The sequence below is a fragment of the Podarcis tiliguerta genome (genome assembly GCF_965153285.1).
Source record: "Podarcis tiliguerta genome assembly, chromosome: 2".
Lineage (NCBI taxonomy): Eukaryota > Metazoa > Chordata > Lepidosauria > Squamata > Lacertidae > Podarcis > Podarcis tiliguerta.
This window is the reverse complement of record NC_139535.1, coordinates 91,775,492-91,794,160: the sequence shown is the minus strand read 5'-3', so window position 1 is coordinate 91,794,160 and position 18,669 is coordinate 91,775,492. Positions and strand designations below refer to the sequence as shown.

At 50.3% G+C, this 18,669-nt stretch overlaps 1 protein-coding gene across 2 annotated transcripts in view; it reads left to right on the top strand.

The window, feature by feature from the left end:
• Positions 1-18,669, top strand: part of GCGR (glucagon receptor) — a 42,487-nt gene that overhangs the window by 18,575 nt on the left and 5,243 nt on the right. Inside the window, exons 1-8 of one of the 2 annotated variants that reach the window (XM_083430203.1) lie at positions 7,128-7,326; positions 7,426-7,566; positions 7,672-7,768; positions 8,782-8,889; positions 11,239-11,360; positions 11,544-11,650; positions 13,109-13,262; positions 14,394-14,553. In XM_083430203.1, coding sequence (XP_083286329.1) covers positions 7,513-7,566; positions 7,672-7,768; positions 8,782-8,889; positions 11,239-11,360; positions 11,544-11,650; positions 13,109-13,262; positions 14,394-14,553 — 802 coding nt within the window. In that variant the 5' untranslated portion in view covers positions 7,128-7,326; positions 7,426-7,512. Of the gene's footprint in view, positions 1-7,127; positions 7,327-7,425; positions 7,567-7,671; positions 7,769-8,781; positions 8,890-11,238; positions 11,361-11,543; positions 11,651-13,108; positions 13,263-14,393; positions 14,554-18,669 lie in introns of those variants that run through there. The other variant, XM_083430202.1, reaches the window with a different exon arrangement.

Below are 18,669 nucleotides of genomic sequence, written 5' to 3'. Positions count from 1 at the left end.
TGTGGTGCGTGAATGAGCCAGGCATTCCAGTGCCTTCGCAGCAGGGGCTTCTCAAGCAAGGGAGGGACACTTGTTTATTTATTTAGGTAAAGGTAAAGGGACCCCTGACCATTAGGTCCAGTTGTGACCGACTCTGGGCTTGCAGCGCTCATCTCGCTTTATTGTACAGCTTCCGGGTCATGTGGCCAGCATGACTAAGCCTCTTCTGGTGAACCAGAGCAGCGCACAGAAACGCCGTTTATCTTCCTGCCGGAGCGGTACCTATTTATCTACCGTATTTTTCGCCCTATAGGACGCACTTTTTCCCCTCCAAAAATGAAGGGGAAATCTGGGTGCGTCCTATGGGGCGAATGCAGGCTTCGCGGACCTCTCCGCAAACAGCAGGAGCGCTCCCGCTGCTGGCGGAGACGTGCCTGCATGCCGAAGCCTGCGCGCGCTGAGCTCAGCGCGCCCAGGGTTCGCGGACCTCTCCGCTAGCAGCGGGAGCGCTCCCGCTGCTGGCGGAGAGGTGCCTGCATGCCGAAGCCTGCGCGCGCTGAGCTCAGCGCGCCCAGGCTTCGCGGACCTCTCCGCTAGCAGCGGGAGCGCTCCCGCTGCTGGCGGAGAGGTGCCTGCATGCGGAAGCCTGAGCGCGCTGAGCTCAGCGCGCCCAGGCTTCGCGGACCTCTCCGCTAGCAGCGGGAACGCTCCCGCTGCTGGCGGAGAGGTGCCTGCATGCGGAAGCCTGCGCGCGCTGAGCTCAGCGCGCCCAGGCTTCGCGGACCTCTCCGCTAGCAGCGGGAGCGCTCCCGCTGCTGGCGGGGAGGTGCCTGCATGCCGAAGCCTGCGCGCGCTGAGCTCAGCGCGCCCAGGCTTCGCGGACCTCTCCGCTAGCAGCGGGAACGCTCCCGCTGCTGGCGGAGAGGTGCCTGCATGCGGAAGCCTGCGCGCGCTGAGCTCAGCGCGCCCAGGCTTCGCGGACCTCTCCGCTAGCAGCGGGAACGCTCCCGCTGCTGGCGGGGAGGTGCCTGCATGCGGAAGCCTGAGCGCGCTGAGCTCAGCGTGCCCAGGCTTCGCGGACCTCTCCGCTAGCAGCGGGAACGCTCCCGCTGCTGGCGGAGAGGTGCCTGCATGCGGAAGCCTGCGCGCGCTGAGCTCAGCGCGCCCAGGCTTCGCGGACCTCTCCGCTAGCAGCGGGAGCGCTCCCGCTGCTGGCGGAGAGGTGCCTGCATGCCGAAGCCTGCGCGCGCTGAGCTCAGCGCGTCCAGGCTTCGCGGACCTCTCCGCTAGCAGCGGGAGCCAGCACTGGGCTCCCACGGCTTGCAGAGAGCTGCCTGTTTGGGGGCTGGGGTCGGGGGAAGCTCGGGCTTCCCCAACCCCGCGCCTGGGGGGGAAATAATTTTTTTCCTTTATTTCCCCCCCAAAAAACTAGGTGCGCCTTATGGGACGGTGCGTCCTATAGGGCGAAAAATACGGTACTTGCACTTTGACATACTTTCGAACTGCTAAGTTGGCAGGAGCAGGGACCGAGCAACGGGATCTCACCCCGTCACGGGGATTCGAACCGCCAACCTTCTGATCGGCAAGTCCTAGGCTCTGTGGTTTAACCCACAGCGCCACCCGCGTCCCGTTTATTTATTCAGAGCAATATTAAAACACTAAAATAAGGAGAAATGTCTGCCTTCACCTTTGGGGAGAAGAAGAGTAGGACTGCTTCCTCACCCCCGCCATCCCACTGTCTTTTGGAAGTGATTCCTATGTGAACTACAGCCACTTCAGAGGGCTTGGGCTCCCTGGGGGAGTGAGCCGTGGGTCAACAACCAGGGGTACTCGCAATCCAGTTGAAGAGTCTCTTCCTGTCAACTTTGAGGCCAGGAGCCTGGGCACAGTCTGAGAGAGGCAGCACAAGGGGGCTTGTTCCAGTGGTGGGGAAGGAGGTGGCTCAGCAACACACAGGTGGGGAACTCCCTTATAAATCCTGACTCCACAGGGTGGCATTGGGGTGGGCATTGCCAGGTAGAGAGGTTTTCCAGTAGAGATCATCCCTAGGCAAGGGACCTGGGCCAATGTGATCTGGAATCGCAAGAGCTGCCCACATCCCCAGCAAAAACTTTTGCACACTGCTGCCACCAAGGCAAGGTTCATCATGACAGAAGCATCTGTCTGTCCTACTATCTAAATATGGAGAAAGCTCAGCCCAGGAGCGAAAGCAGCATCTGGCGCTGCTGGCTTCCTGATCAATGAGCTTCCCAGCTCCCAAACAGAAGCAGCAATTAGGGACTGCTCTAAGGAAACATGATTTCCCAGGGCTAAAAATAACCACACAAGGAGGGGAGGAGGGATAGAGGGATAGTCCTGGGAGCAGCCCTCCAGACTATGGGCTGGTTACTGTCCCTCTGACAAGCTCTGAAAGGTTTCAAAATGTCCCTTAGAGATAGGGGGAGTTGGACATGCGCCACTCACTCCTTCCTGACCAGTCAAGCTCTAGCTTTGGCTCTCAGGATGCTCTTTTTGGAGCATCAAAAGTATGCATTTCCAGAATGAAGTACAGAATGAATCTAGAGCAGAATCTTGAAAGCACATGTTTGAGAATCTAAAAACTGGGGTGTATCCAAATGCCAGAACTTATTTTAGTGCTACAAATCAGTATGATCTCCAAATACTTTCAGACAACTACCACCAATTTTTATGTACTTTATTATTATTATTAACTCCAAGACTAGCAGTGTTTTGCTAGTTCCAGCCTTATTTCTTGGAAATTGCACGTGGTGCAATCCTTATGGGACTGATGAAATTGAGAAAGCAGCAATAAAACTTCGAGGTTTTCCATTTACACCCAAGAACACTAGCAGAGTAGCACAGAGGAGAGCATGGGAGGTTAGCTGGATATAATGGCAGGGGACGGGGCAAGGATCACACACAAGCCACATCCATGAATGCCACCTGAAACCTGGGTAAGGCAGCAGTGCTGCCTGAATATTTTGTGCTGCTGTTGCAATGTACAATGTAAGAATAGCTGCCTATGGGCCGACAGTGCAGAGAAACGTAGAGGAACTTTAGAAGGAATGTTGCCTGCACTCTCCAGAATAAGTGAGCGAATGGTGCTTATATGGAAGAAAAGTCTTGTTTGTGTTGAAGCACACTTCCATTTGTGATTTTGTAATGGGCTTGTTAACGGGACGCGGGTGGCGCTGTGGGTTAAACCACTGAGCCTAGGACTTGCTGATCAGAAGGTCGGCGGTTCGAATCCCTGCGACGGGGTGAGCTCCCGTTGCTCGGTCCCTGCTCCTGCCAACCTAGCAGTTCGAAAGCACGTCAAAGTGCAAGTAGATAAATAGGTACCGCTCCGGCGGGAAGGTAAACAGCATTTCCGTGCACTGCTCTGGATCGCCAGAAGCGGCTTAGTCATGCTGGCCACATGACCCGGAAGCTGTCTGCGGACAAACGCCAGCTTCCTCGGCCAATAAAGCAAGATGAGTGCCGCAACCGCAGAGTCGGTCATGCCTGGACCTAATGGTCAGGGGTCCCTTTACCCTTTACCTTTAATGGGTTTGTTATCCTCATAGTCCAAAGGCACTACAATTGTCAGGACAAAACTAGACATGACACCAACGATCTAGGAACTGGATCGCCTGTGTTTTGTTTCTTTTTAACTACTGTGGGAGAGAGGCAAAATGGATCAGAGCCGCAGTGCTTGGGGTTTTCAACACTGATCCTCCATCCTCCCATATCATTTTTGTGACTGAGCCCCCTGCCCACCCCAAACTGGAGTATTCAACAACAGGTACTTGACGCAACAATAGAGCCCCACATCTCAATCACCTAACGTCACTATGGCACCAGGTGACCCTTGCCCCCTCTTTTTGCCCACATGTCCATGCAGAGAGCTCTGCAATTTATGCCCAAGTGCCAATAGTCAGCTGATTGTTGGGGCTCACATAGCACTACAAACAGAACTATGAAAGCCCTGACAATCAGCTGAGGCCATCACTGCCCTGACTCCTACCAAAGGAATTTCATATTTTGAAAAACAATTCTGAAGTTGTATATTGCCACAACCTATCCCAGGAGTAGGGGAGCTCAAGTGCTAAATGCAGCCCTCCAGACCCCTGTCTTTGGCCCTTGGGATCCTCCCCAGTCCACAACCCTCACCGGCCCTGCTTTGCACCCTCCATGAGTAATAATAATAATAATAATAATAATAATTTATTATTTATACCCCGCCCATCTGGCTGGGTTTCCCCAGCCACTCTGGGCAGCTTCCAACTGAATATTAAAAACAGTACAGCATCAGACATTAAAAACTTCCCTAAAGAGGGCTGCCTTCAGTTGTCTTTTAAAAGTTAAATAGTTGTTTATTGCCTTGACATCTGCTGGGAGGGCGTTCCACAGGGCAGGCGCCACTACCAAGAAGGCCCTCTGTCTGGTTCCCTGTAACCTTACTTCTCGCAATGAGGGAACCGCCAGAAGGCCCTTGGCGCTGGATCTCTGTGTCCAGGCAGAACGATGGGGGTGGAGATGCTCCTTCAGGTATACAGGACCGAGGCTGTTTAGGGCTTTAAAGGTCAGCACCAACACTTTGAATTGTGCTCGGAAAGGTACTGGGAGCCAATGCAGAGTGGCATTGCCCGGCTGGAATGTGTCCTTGCACTTTGATAATGCCTCTTGGTTGTCTGGGTAGCGAACAGAGAGGGGTGTGTGAAAGTGACTAGACACTAGTCTACTGTACATAGGAATTGTTTATATTCATTGCTCTGCCCTCTTTGGCCTCGGGCCCTGCCCAGCACTGGTATGTGGCCCCATGGAAGTTTGCTGAGAAGGGAATTTGGCCAATGGCCTCACAAAGCTCCCCCACCGCTGGCCTATTTTTTTTTATGTTGCCATTTCTCTATCCCTCTCTATATCATAACAAATAAAAAAAATTAAAAATTCTCCAATAGCACCTTACAGACCAACTAAGTTTGTTCTGGGTATAAGCTTTCGTGTGCATGCACACACGAAACAAACTTAGTTGGTCTCTAAGGTGCTACTGGACAATTTTTTAATTTTTTAATTTATATCGACTGCGTCAGACCAACACGGCTAGCTAGCTGAATCTATATCATAACAGTGAGGCTCCTGTGAGTTCTGTGTAGATTCTGTAAATACTGGCAATCTGGGAAGTAGCCCTTGGGAAAGTAAGCCCTCCGTATGCAGAGATCTTTCCATTGTTTCTTGCACAGCTCATGCTGAAGAATGGACCTAGTGGATCACGAGGAGCCTTTCATTCCAGGGCAGAACAGGCATTTTTAGGCCAAGTGCTTATTTTTGGCTTCACAGGACAGCCGGAAGGTCACTCTCGCAATCCCAGCAAAGTTCCGGCCGCATCTGGGCCAAAGGCATGGCCCGTCTGTTCCAAGGCACACGGCAAGAATACTTGGTTTGTGTCCGGAGCACTGTGATCCCATTCAGGAGCCCTTTAACCAGATTAGAGAGGGATTGAAGGATTTAGCTCTGGTGTGAATCTGAGTTTATCCCGGATGGGTTGCCAACACGGCGGGCATTGCCCAACAGCCGCCCACAAGGACACACAGCAGTCTTTCAGCCAAGGAGTCGAGCCTTCTGAACACATGGGGGCCTTTGTCGGCAGTAGGATGAAGGCTGTGGGGTTAGGAGGCAACAACACCCCTGGGTTCATCTGGAGCCAGGAGATCCCTGGAGGGCGTTAATGATTAACAGCCTGGTTGGCCTTAAGCTGGGCTATGCCAGGAGCTGTAAACAGACCAGGGGCAGCGCTACTGGCACATTCGCCCTCGTTCCCTCCCCCTATGAAATGTTTTCCTAGGCACGGACTGCTGGGGAGAAGTTGACTCTGTATCAGGAGAGTCCCTGCTGGCAGGAGCGCAGGAAGTGTCATAGTGATGGAATGCACAAGCCACCGTCCATGAGCAGATCAGGGCTCCAGGCATTGGGGCATGTGTCCTCTTCAGCAAGCCTCATCTCACCCACCATGCAACGCGCAGGCAGCCCTACCCTCCTTCCCACGTGCGCTGCCTACTGCAGACACCATACACACAGACCCCTGGTACCTCAGTGTGGCATTCTGTCGCTGCCTGCACCACCCCACAGATGGCACAGCTACTGCCCTTTGCTGGATCCCTGCAGACAGCACAACGTCAGAACCACCAGCACAATCCTGCTGGTTTTCTGGATCCCAGATACATTGGCTGAGTGTACTGCCTACATTCAAAGCACCTTTTCACAGACACATCCCAAATCCAGAGAACTGTCGTCTACCCCTTACAGAGATACAATTACCCTCATCCTTAACAAACTACAGCTACCGGGATTCTTTCGAGAAGGGGAATGTGTTTTAAATGTATGCTGTGTATGCAACCATTATTTCCAGAACTCTTTGCTATCTTCCCCACTCCCCACATTTCTGTCTCCCTCTCTCTTTCTCTCTTTCTCATACACCTGCCTTCTAATCCAAAGTACTGCTGTTTTCTGGCCACAAGGCAACGCTATTTTGCCAATCAATACCATAGACAGAGGTGTCCTGTGAGAGGGCTCATCCTATCCCCAAAGGCACCCATGTTTCCCTTTGCTAGTACCTTGGAAGTCGAACGGAATCCGGAAGACCATTCGGCTTCCAAAACATTCAGAAATCAAAGCACAGCTTCTGGTTGGCTGCAGGAAGCTCCTGCAGCCAATCTAAAGCCGCGGAATCCCCATCAGATATTTGGGTTCCAAAGAATGTTTGCAAACCGGAACACTCACTTCCAGGTTTGTGGGGTTCGGGAGCCAAAACATCCCAGTACCAAGGCATTTGGGATCCATGGTACGACTGTACAAGAGATCCACTGTCTAGCCTAGCTATGCAAAGGCTTTGGGATTCTTTTGTCGTGCTCTGTTGTTTTGGGCTACCTGCTGCTCCCCAGCACCGGCTGCAGACTTTGGCAAGCTTGCCTGTGGGGCAGGGAAGTCTCTGCATGCTGGTGCTCTGAGGAGACGAGCAAGAAAAGGGCAGCCCCCCTGTGCTGCATTGTAGTGGATCAAGTCTCCCTGGGTACTTGGCCTGCACCCAAATCCAGCCCTGAAATAGCTCCCCACCCCTAAACAGGCTCCTGTTACAGTGACTGGCATCTGAAGCAGCCCCCTAGATTGGGCGTCCTCAATTTCTCCTGGCTGCAGTGAGGGTCAGAAGGTTCCCCGCACCAACCAGAGGCAGGGTCAAACCACCACCAAGCACCTGATCTGGGCGGAGGCTGCGGTGGCCATATTCACTCCTAGCAGGTCCCTGTCAGCCCAGAATTTCCTGGCACTGGACAGCCTTCCTGGATGTAGCCCAACAAACCCAGTTGCAGAGTGCGTCATCCACCTTGGAGCCAGGGTACTGGAGCCTAGAGTTTGCAGAAGGGCAGACTTAAGTGCTCCTCTTTTCTCCTTCTATCTGATCCTTCGCAGGGCTCTGCTAAACCGGCCGCAGGACGTTCTGTAGGCAGCCAGCAGCTCTGGGAACATCCCAATGCGGCTTTGCAGCCCTGCAGAGGGATGTCCCAACCACGTCTTCTCAGTATCCTGCTGGCACTGGTGGTGTGCCCTCAGGTAAGGGCCTTCGTCCCCAACCCTCCCCAGCCCCTCTCCATCCCAGGCCTGAGAGGCACATATATATCAGGCCGGTCCTCCTTTCTGCTGTCTTTTTTCCTTCAGGGACCCTCAGCCCAGATCATGGACTTCCTCTTTGAGAGCTGGAAGGCCTATAGCGAAGAGTGCTACCACAACATGAGCCTTCTGCCACCATCCACTGGTGAGACAAGCGCCCCCTGGAGGTTGGGAATCAGAGCACTGAAGTCACGGGTGGGGGCAAGGAGGGGGTTGGACACTGATCACTCTGAAGTGCAATGGACATTTAAAGGCACTGGTCAGTTTTTCCACCCAGCTGCTTTTCTTGCTTGTTTGTTTGTTTAAGCTCAGCCTCCTTGCTAGGCAATGAGCAGTTGAGTGCTGGGACCACATGCATCTGTGCATGCTGTGGAAACGAGACAAGAATTTTGGAAGCTTAAGGGGCATAGCAAACTGCCTTACACTGAGTCAGACCACCATGCTAGCTTGGTAGAGTCTATACCAGGTGTGGTGAACCAATAGCTCTCCAGATGTTGCTCAGCTGCAACTTCCATCACCCCTGTCCATTGGCCATGCTTGCTGGGGCTCATAGTCGTAGTTTGACAACATCTGGAGGGCCAAACGTTCCCCACACACTAGCAGTGGCTCTCCAGGATTTCAGATAAGGCATCTTTCACAGCCCTGCTTGGAGATGTCAGGGATTGAACCTGTGGCCTTCTGCATGCAAAGCATTCTCTCTACCACTAAGCTACGGCCCTATGCCAAGCTTGAGGGAGAAAATGAGCTACCTACAGTGCTGGGTCCCAGAGGCAAGAGTTGTTTCATAAATCAGCACACGCAAAAGATGAGGGGTTCTTTTTCTTTTTCCTCAAGAAGTTGCTGTAAAAACTGTTTCAGACAGCAGTAGAGCACAAAGAGGAGGCTGAGGCAGAGTGGAGGTGAGGTTTGTGGATGAATTACTAGGCAGTTGTGTGTGCAGACACATGCATGTGAAGCTGGCAACAAGGGTCCCATATGTGTCCCAAGGGCAAATTCTGCTGGTTGATGAAACACTTGAGGGACATGAATGTGGGGAAAGTTTCCTAATTAAAGAAAGAGTGAAAAACAAGGACAAAGCTGTACACATATTCAGACACACATATAACCCGCTGTTCCTACCACCGTATCACATGCTAAGTTTCCTCCTCTCTTTGACAGAGCTGGTCTGCAACCGAACCTTTGACAAGTACTCATGCTGGCCTGATGCACAGCCCAACAGCACTGTCAATGTTTCCTGCCCCTGGTACCTGCCCTGGTACGACCAAGGTGCGTGCACTGGGGGGGGAGAAGCAGAGTGGAATGGGCCTGTGCCCCTGGCAGGGGGGGAAAGGAAGGAAGTGACATGGGAGAGTTACTCAGGGCCCAGCCACACTTTGCCTTAAGTCCATACCTCTTTGCGCCATTTTCAATTTGGTCCAGGCCTGGATAATCCCACTTGTGATTTCTGCCTCTGATTTTCCTTAGGGAAAGACCCTAGAAACCCCCTGTTCATACTTCCTATAATCAATAGTCTGCTTTTCAAGTTGTCTCCACCTTCAGTTCCGCTCACCTGTAGCAGAGAGTCAGAAAATCAGAAAAGCCAGATACTCAGGAAACTGGATAATCAGATAATCATTCAACTTGCACAAAAGGAGCCAGGACATTTCCACTACAGTAGTACCTCGGGTTAAGAACTTAATTCGTTCCAGAGGTCTGTTCTTAACCTGAAACTGTTCTTAACCTGAGACACCACTTTAGCTAATGGGGCCTCCTACCGCTGCTGCGCCGCCGCTGCACGATTTCTGTTCTCATCCTGAAGCAAAGTTCTTAACCTGAGGTACTATTTCTGGGTTAGCAGAGTCTGTAACCTGAAGCGTCTGTAACCTGAAGCACCTGTAACCCGAGGTACCACTGTACAGGGATGGTCCATCCCATTTCACCACCTGAGGTGAAACAGAAATGCGCTGTTCCCTGCTCCCCAACTTTCACTGTTGCCGGAATGCCGCCTTCAAAGCACTGCCACTCATCTTTCCCACCCCGTGCGGGTGGGGAGTGGCAATGCAATGCACAGGAACACCACTTCCTTGCCAAGTTTGGTGAGAGCCAAGGCATTCCAGGTGTCGCTGCTCGTCTTCTCTACCCCAGGAGATGCCATGCACCAGAACATCTCTTTTTTGCCAGTGAGAGAGGGTTGTTCTAGCAGTGGCAGAAATGGTGGGGCAGGCAGGGTGCCTCCAAAGCACTTCTGCCATCTGAGGCAGGTGCTTCACCCCGCCTCATTGGTGAGCCGGCTCTCTTCCAATACATATTACAGTGGTACCTTGGTTCTCGAACTCAATCCATTCCTGAACTCCGTTCAACTTCCAAAACATTCACAAACCAAGGTGTAGCTTCTGATTGGCTGTTTGGCCATGGAAACAATGCTGACAGCAGAAACGGATGATCAGCTTTCGAAAAATGGATGCAAACAGGAACACTTATTTCCAGGTTTGCGGGCTTCAGGAGCCAATTTGTTTATCAACTAAGCCGTTCAGGAACCAAGGTACCACAGTATTTAATACGTATTATTACAGGCAGAAAATAAAGCTGCCTTTGGAACCATTGCAACCAATAAAAGCAAACAAATTGGGACACACAGATTTTGCACATATATCACTTGATCACTGTTTTAATATGAGCACCAAACAAGGAAGAGTAAACTAAAAAAAAAAACACATTTTAAGCATGTTGAGGAAACTAGAAGTGGGGTGCTCAAAGCTGGGGAGACAACTGGAAAAATTATCCCACAGGGGTAGGCAGGGAGAGAAGGAAAGGAGGTGGGAGCAGACTTCCCCCAAAACAGCTTCCTGGAAAGCATGCAGAATCCAATTCAGGAACTATTTTAGGATTGGTTCAGAAAAGAGACACATTTTTCTTTGGGTTTTCCTCGTGACATTTGTTCCAGTTCAGCAGTAAACAACAGGTTTTCCCAGGGAAAGTGGTGGGACAAAGCAAAAACCTATGGACCTGTTATAACAGAGTGATACAAAATACTAGAAATCACGGGACAAACGAAAGTATGGCTGAGCCCTAAGAAAGGGAAATAGACAGGAAAGGAATGAAGAGGGATGATAATAAACTAGAGAAGGATGAGGGAAAAGTACTGCGGGTGCAGGAGATGGGGACTGTGGGAAGGCACAGAGGAATAACAACAAACGGTCAGAACAAGTATAGGGTGGAGTTATAATAATAATCCTAATAAGATCACAAAGGATAAGGCAATCAGTGACTACTAGCCATGTTCTGACTTCATGGACAGAGGCAATATGCCTCTGAATACCAGTTGCTGGGAATGACAAGTGGGGAGATGGTTGTTGCACCCAGGTTCTGGTTGGTGGGCTTTGTGTAGACAACTGGATGGCTGCTTTGCAATCGGGATGCTGTGCCAGATGGGCCTTCTGATTCAGTCGAGTTCTTCTTCCTCTTGCCTTATGCCAGGCTTCCTCAAACTTGGCCCTCCAAATGGTTTTTTTGGCCTACAACTCCCATGATCCCTAGCTAGCAGGACCAGTGGTCAGGGATGATGGGAACTGTAGTCTCAAAACATCTGGAGGGCCGAGTTTGAGGAAGCCTGCCTTATGCCTTCATTCCCTACAGTGAAGCATGGCTATGTATTCAAGAAGTGTGACCCAGACGGACAATGGGTGACCACCCCCGAAGGGAAGTCGTTGCGTGATGCTCATCAGTGTGTGATGAACAACGAGACCATCTTAGAGCAGGTGAGAGCATGGCTATCTAAATGAGTCCTGGGGGCTGTCTGCAAGAACATTCCCCACCTCCGTTGACTCCATTGACTTTGTACTCAACGTACTATACCCATTTTAAAGAGCAGATAGATTACCAGGATTAGTACCATCCCTTTGGGGCCTCAAATTGTCTCTTTCCTCTCTTTCGACTTCCAGGAGTGGTTTGCTAAGATCTACGGGAGCTTCAAGGTGATGTACACGGTTGGCTACTCGGTGTCACTCTGCACTTTGATCCTTGCCTTGGCTGTGCTGCTGGGCTTCAGGTGCCTTGGGAATTGGCCTGGGAGGGGTGGGGGTGATGGGGGTGACCACATTGAGGGACAGTGCCCAAAGCGGTGAGGGGGAGGGAACTGGGAAGTGGGATAGTAAGACCAGATTTCATTTGGTCCTCCTAGAAGGAAGTGGAATGGCTGTAGGTCTGCCTGGAAAGAAGTGAGATGACAGCTCAGTTGGTTAAAGCATGGTGCTGATAATGCAAGGTTGTAACTTTGATCCCTGTATGGGGCAGCTGCATATTCTTGCATTGCAGGGGGTTGGACTAGATGATCCTCAGGGTCCCTTCCAACTCTACAATTCTATGATCCTATCTGGTTGGGTGGAGATGGAGCTCTTTTAAGTTGGAAGGGATCTGTCCACACTGGAGATGCTGGGAATTGCTCTTTACATATTAACGTCTTTGGCAGAAACCAACACTTTGCATGCTTTCTGACCGAGTGAGACAAATTACATACAATGCAGTTTTGTGTTTCTTTAAAAATATATTTTTTTAGAGAAAGTTGAGGTGGATTCATTCAACCCTCTTTTTTCACCACAAGGTTGTTGCTGCTGTTTTACATTTACTCTGTTGGGTTGATCCATTTGGATCCCTAATCGCGCGGCAGGTTCAGCAAGTGCACACATTGAGACTACAAATTAATTTACCTGTCTCCAAAAAAGTATAAGATCAGGAGTGTCACAGGTCTCTCTGCTAGCAGGCACCAGATAAAAATTATCCCTGTGGTAGAGAAAGCAGTCATGTCAGAATGCAACTTTGGGAAGTATGCATGTTGCTGTGTACTTGTGATGAGAATATATGACTGTGTGGGTGTGTACTTACATCAGTTGAATGAAGTGTGTGTGTGTGTGTGTGTGTGTGTGTGTGAGAGAGAGAGAGAGAGAGAGAGAGAGAGAGAGAGAGAGAATATGGCCCTATCTGCACTATATATTTAAAGCAGGATCATACCCCTTTAAACTTCCCTGGTTCTCCCCAAAGCTGTAGGATTAAGGAGTTGTAGGATTAAGGATGCTGATAGATATTAGGAGACCCCCTCCCAGAACTACAATTCCCAGAGCTCCCTGGGAAGAGGGATTGATTGTTAAAGCTCTCTGGGAGTTGTAGCATCGTGAAGCGAATAGGGGTCTCTTAACACCACCCCTAACAAACTGCCTTCCTGGGTCACGTTGGTCTGGATTTAATTAAAATATTTTCTGGTCAAAATCTGCAAAATATTTCCAGATTGGCCAGGAGCTCCTGGTAAGCCACACGAGAGAGCAGAGCATGGGTGAATGCGTAGGTGTGGAATGAGGAGCAGAGTGGAGAACGCAAGGCATGGAGGAGCGGGGTGGGGTGGAAGAGAGAGATCAGGGTGCAAGGGCTGGGAGGGAGATCTGGGAGAGAGGCACTGGCTGCATGGTGCTGGCCATGCTGGACAGGCGTTGTTGACAAGCTCCCTGCTCTCCAGCAAGCTGCACTGCATGCGCAACTACATCCACATGAACCTCTTCGCCTCCTTCATCCTGAAGGGCATCTCGGTGCTTATTATCGACAAGCTGCTCAACACTCACTTCAACCAGAAGATTGACGACTACAGTGTGGGTCTTTGGCTGAGTGATGAGGTGAGTGATGACATTCCTGGTCCCCCCCCCCTTTTTTTTTTTACACTTGCTTTATTTTCATTTCCTTTGTTCCCTTTCCCCAGGGAGCATGAAGGTTCAGTTGATTCGCCTCTGCACCACACATAAACAATTATGGGAACCCAACAACCCCTGCCTACACTACTTGGTAGCTACACACTAGGGCCTACTCCCAAGTAGTTGTTTTCACATACAAATTCACAAGAGCCAGCAAATAAGGGGGGAAAGGCATAGGATGTTTTCTCAGAGCTTTCACGACGCTTAAGTCAGCTTGTAATGCATCCATAATGTCCCGGTTAAAACCTAAGTTTGGCGACTACCGTATTTTTTGCTCTATAAGACTCACTTTTCCCCTTCTAAAAAGTAAGGGGAAATGTGTGTGCATCTTATGGAGTGAATGCAAGCTGCGCAGCTATCATAGAAGTCAAAACAGCAAGAGGGATTGCTGCTTTCTCTGCGCAGCGATCCCTCTTGCTGTTCTAGCTTCTGAGATTCAGAATATTTTTTTTCTTGTTTTCCTCCTCCAAAAACTAGGCGAGTCTTGTGGTCTGGTGCGTCTTATAGAGCGAAAAATACGGTATATCGTTTCTCTGATGCATCCAGTCATGAGTTAATAACATACCCCCAGAGTGCAAGAGCAATTTCTGGTATCTGGAATTAAACTGCTGGAAGGCTGGACCGTGTGGGCTAAGCCCTGCTTCAAATGAAGCCATGCCAATAGCATCCCCAATAGCACCTTCTTCAACCCTCCTCTGGTTCAGTACTCACCTTCACTCATGGTTATGGGAACCAGAACCACCATGCTTTGCTGTCACCAAGCAGCCTGAACCAGCTACATTTCCAAACTTGATCCAAGCCATTGCCTCGTTGCCAAGTCCTACGCATTACTGCCACTTGAGACCTCCTGTACTGGTGGCTTTTGTTTTTAACGTACCAACCACAAAACTATGGAGAGTGGCAAACTGCTGCCCCCATGAATCTGCCTGCTAAAGGGACATGTCCACTTTGTGTTGAAGCTGATCCAGGGGTTGGGTTGTAGAGTGGGGGAGGGTGGGGGAGGAGAGTTCCTGGACTTTCCTTGCCCTTCTCACTGACCCCTTGCCATTCCCCCAGGCAGCAGCCAGGTGCCGGGCAGCCACTGTGTTCATGCAGTACGGCATTGTGGCCAACTATTGCTGGCTGCTGGTGGAGGGGCTCTACCTGCACAACTTGCTGGTGTTGGCCGTCTTCTCCGAGCGCAGCTACTTCAGCCTCTACCTCTGCATCGGCTGGGGTGAGTATATGCAGGGTTGCCAAGGCCCTGGAAAGGACGAGTGACTGAGTGTCAGAGGCACCTTCGCTGGAGCAGAAACAGCAGGGCGAGAGTCACTGAGGGTGGCAGGGAAGGAGAAGCACTGTGGCTGGAGATTGCGCTAATCTGCACTGTTTATTATGGCAGGGGTGGGGAAGCTCCAGTCCATATGGGCCAAAATGGTTTCCCTCAAAAGACGTCAGGTGTGGGCAGGCAGAGATGCTGCTTGACCAGGGGATGTGCTGATTAATAGCACTTCAAAGAAATTTGGCTTGTGGGGGGTAGGGGAGATAAGGCCAGGGTTCCCACCTTTATGTTATGGGGACGGGGCATATGACCTTGTCTCAGAGTTATGGGATGGGGAGAGTGTGACACAGAAGGTAATGATGGTGACAATGGTCAGTGTTGGATCCAGAGCAGGGCTGACCTGTGACATTTGCCGCTGTAGGCAAATCACCCCAGCAACACCCCTACCTCCATGATGACACCCCCTCTGCAGATCCGGGGGGCCCTGCCCCCCGCCATACGTGCACTGCAGCCAGCCCCACCACTACAGCAGGGCTGGACTTGGGTCTTTCAAATTTCAGTGGCGCTCTGTATGAGGCCAAAATTCATCGCACACCCCCTTCTCTTGCTGCTCAGTTTACCATGTTATACAGTGGTACCTCGGGTTAAGAACTTAATTTGTTCTGGAGGTCCGTTCTTAACCTGAAGCACCACTTTAGCTAATGGGGCCTCCCTCTGCCACTGTGCCGCCGCTGCACAATTTCTGTTCTCATCCTGAAGCAAAGTTCTTAACCCGAGGTACTATTTCTGGGTTAGTGGAGTCTGTAACCTGAAGCGTCTGTAACTCGAGCTACCACTGTAGTTGCAAGCCCTGCTGCATCCCCTAGGCCAGTGTTTCCCAACCTTGGGCCTCCAGCTGTTTTCGAACTACAAGTCCCATCATCCCTGACCACTGGTCTTGCTAGCTGAGGATTATGGGAGTTGTAGTCCAAAAACAGCTGGAGGCCCAAGGTTGGGAAATGCTGGCTAAGCACCCAGTATGGTGGAACCAGTCACGCTGCCCTAAATCCATCTCTGACAGCACCTGCACCTGCAATGCTGCCATGATGCAGTGGCAGCAGTGAGGCTGCAGCAATGAGGGCACAGTGGCAGTGGTCTGTGGCAGTGGCACAGACAAAGCCCTGGCAGGGCTGGCAGCGGCACAGTGGTGGGGCCCAGAGTGTCATTTCAGTGGACTGAATAACTCTTAATGTTTGTGGAAGGGACTGAGATCCATCAGAAGCTCCCACTGGGGGAAGGGGGGAAGGGTCATTTTTGCCTATTTCACCCCTTCTCTTCCCCCTCTCACTGTTTTAGAGGATCCCCTACGCCTTCAGTTGCTGAGAGTGCGCAGGGGGGCTTCAGAGGGAAAGAGGAACTGGCAAACATCACCTGCCCCTGCCTCCAGCAGGAGTGTCCTGTGAATTGAGTTGTGCTCACAGAAACTCTGAGTCCAAGGCAGATAATGCCTCATTGCTTGACCAACACAGTGCCATTTTACCCAGAGTTTATTCCTCTAAGTAACAGAGGTGCCTTTGCTTTACTTTTCTGTACATTTAAAAAAACAACTTTGGAAGAATGATAGCCTCCACCAGCCCTCCTGTGGGTGAAAGACCTAGATATGCCATTGAATGAGCATGTTGCTTGATCAATGGCTTTCTGCAATCACTGTCTTTTAATGGCAAGAATTAGATTATAAAGTCCCAAGTGCTCCTTTATCTAGAGCCTCCCTGAGTAATTTTTTGTCTATTAAAATATTGCATGTTCAGACTTTGCAATGGTTTCAGATTAGCTAGGAATTGTGAGGTTCTGGTGAAGCCAGCATTGAGCATCCCTACCTTACTATTTATTTCTTCTAAAAAGAGAAAATCAAGATATGCCTGCTTGAATGTCAGATTTGACCCTTGTGACTACCAGCTACCTACTAAATAGCTGCCTTCTTTCTTTCTGAGCGTGAGAGACTAAAGGGCAAGCAAGACGTGTTATGAATGATGCATGGGCTGCAATTGAGAAGAGCAACAGCATATTCTCTCTCTCGGTTTTCCTGGTAAACATCCAGTAAAAGATAGATGGATGTGATGTCATCATTCTCAGAGTTTGCCAACCCTAGGGATGAGTGAATCAGTCTGTTTGCAGCCTGTGTCACTTTTGCAGGCATTCTGCAAGAACACATTAAGCTGCAATTTTAAAACATAATAATTCCACGTGACAATTCACGTTTCTTCCCATACAAATAGAAGCATAAGGCTGCTGTCACGCTGGAGTTCACATGGCCCCCAGTAGGCAGCCAGGCCAACTCCAGCATAACAGCATGCAGGTAAATGGGCAAGCAGGCCATTTGGCAAGTAAGCAGTGTGGGTGGAAAGCGGCCCAGGCAAGGTGTTGAACAGAAGGGAAGAAGTGGTCCACAGAGAGGTTTGACAAACCACTCTCTGAAACATCTGTCCTGCTCTGTTAAACATGGCTACAGCAAGGTTTAACGGGGGGCAGGGGCTTCAGAAAACAGCTCTCTGAAGTGCCTCAGACTTTCTTACTTTAAAAGGTGGGGTTGGGGTGAGCTGTGAGGGGGGAAAGGAGGGGTGTGGGATAAGCAGGGGGTGGAGCTGTTAGGTGGGGCAGGGGTTTGGGGCAAGCTGTGAAGGAAGGAAAACTGTGAGAGGATCAGCCAGGGGGTGGGTGGGGCATAGGAGCAGCAGCCCCTATTCAACACGTAAACATGTATCTGAACTTAACATTCTTTCAAAATATGCATTTCCAAACACCTCTTGTCTCAAAATACATATTTCTAAACGTTTCCCCCTTCAAAAGACCAATTCCTAAACACATTTGGACACATATTTTGAGGCAAGAACTGTGCTGGAACATTTGGGAAGTGTGAAAGACGTCAGCTAACTAAGTTCAGATCCACACATTGGCCTGGGAGGCACCGATCAGGTGAGCTCATATCGGAAATAACAGAAACAGAAGCATGCCAAGCCCCACCTTCTGCACTTGATTGGCTGCTCCTTACAGCAAGGGGGGGGGGACATTTTGCGTACAATAATGACACCGTCTCATCTGTCTTCTTTCAGTAAACATTACTGGGGAGACATGGGAAGGAGACAGTGCTGTTCTCCGCAGCAGTCATCCATCCCTCATGACTAGTCATGTTTGCCCCAAAGGGCAAGCAGCTCTACATGGAACAGCACATTGTAATGCAGCTAAGGCCATGTAGAGATTGTAGTTTTTGAGGGCATTCTGTGGTTGATGTTTTCAGTAAAAATGATCACCCACCCTCTTACCCCCACCATGGTCTCAGATCAAGTAGATTTTTGAGACATTGCAACAGTAGCAGCAACAACAACAACAACCCGATAGCATCTATTTGACCAGAGACAACAGTGGGTGAGAGATATTTACACTCTGGCTAACAAGTGGTTCTTATCATACCACTACCTGATTGCTAAAGAGCTACTGCCTGCATGGGACTTCTGAGGCCAACTCTTGCATCTTATCCCTCGGGTAGTCAACCTAGTGCCCTCCAGATGTCCTCAGACTTCAGCTCCCATTAGCCCCAACCAGCAGGGTGAATGATCAGGGATTATGGGAGTTGTAGTCCAAATAAATTTTGAGGACACCACTTTGGCTGCCTGCATCTTATCCTATCTATCTTAAAAGCAGGTTTAATCCATAAACTGGGCTCCTTTGGGAGGAAGGGTAGGATATAAATTTAATAAATAAATATACTTTTCCACATTCTGTTTTGAATGTGTCTGATGGTGCTTCCACATGGCAGTCTATTGTGATCTCAGTGCTACACATGCATGCAAGCTTTGCACGGTGCCCACACAATGCTGATATTGGGTGTTGTTGTTGTTGTTGTTATTTTGAACAACATAAAAGGAAAAAAGGTATACTATATCATATGGGATGGCGTTTTGATGTCATGTGGTCACTGCCCAAAACTTGGTCTACACGAACATCACTGAGTCTGCAGTAAACTCTCCCATAACAATGCCATTTGTGCCTCTTGCTAGCTGCTTCCTACTAAGCAATTATACAGACACCGTTGTA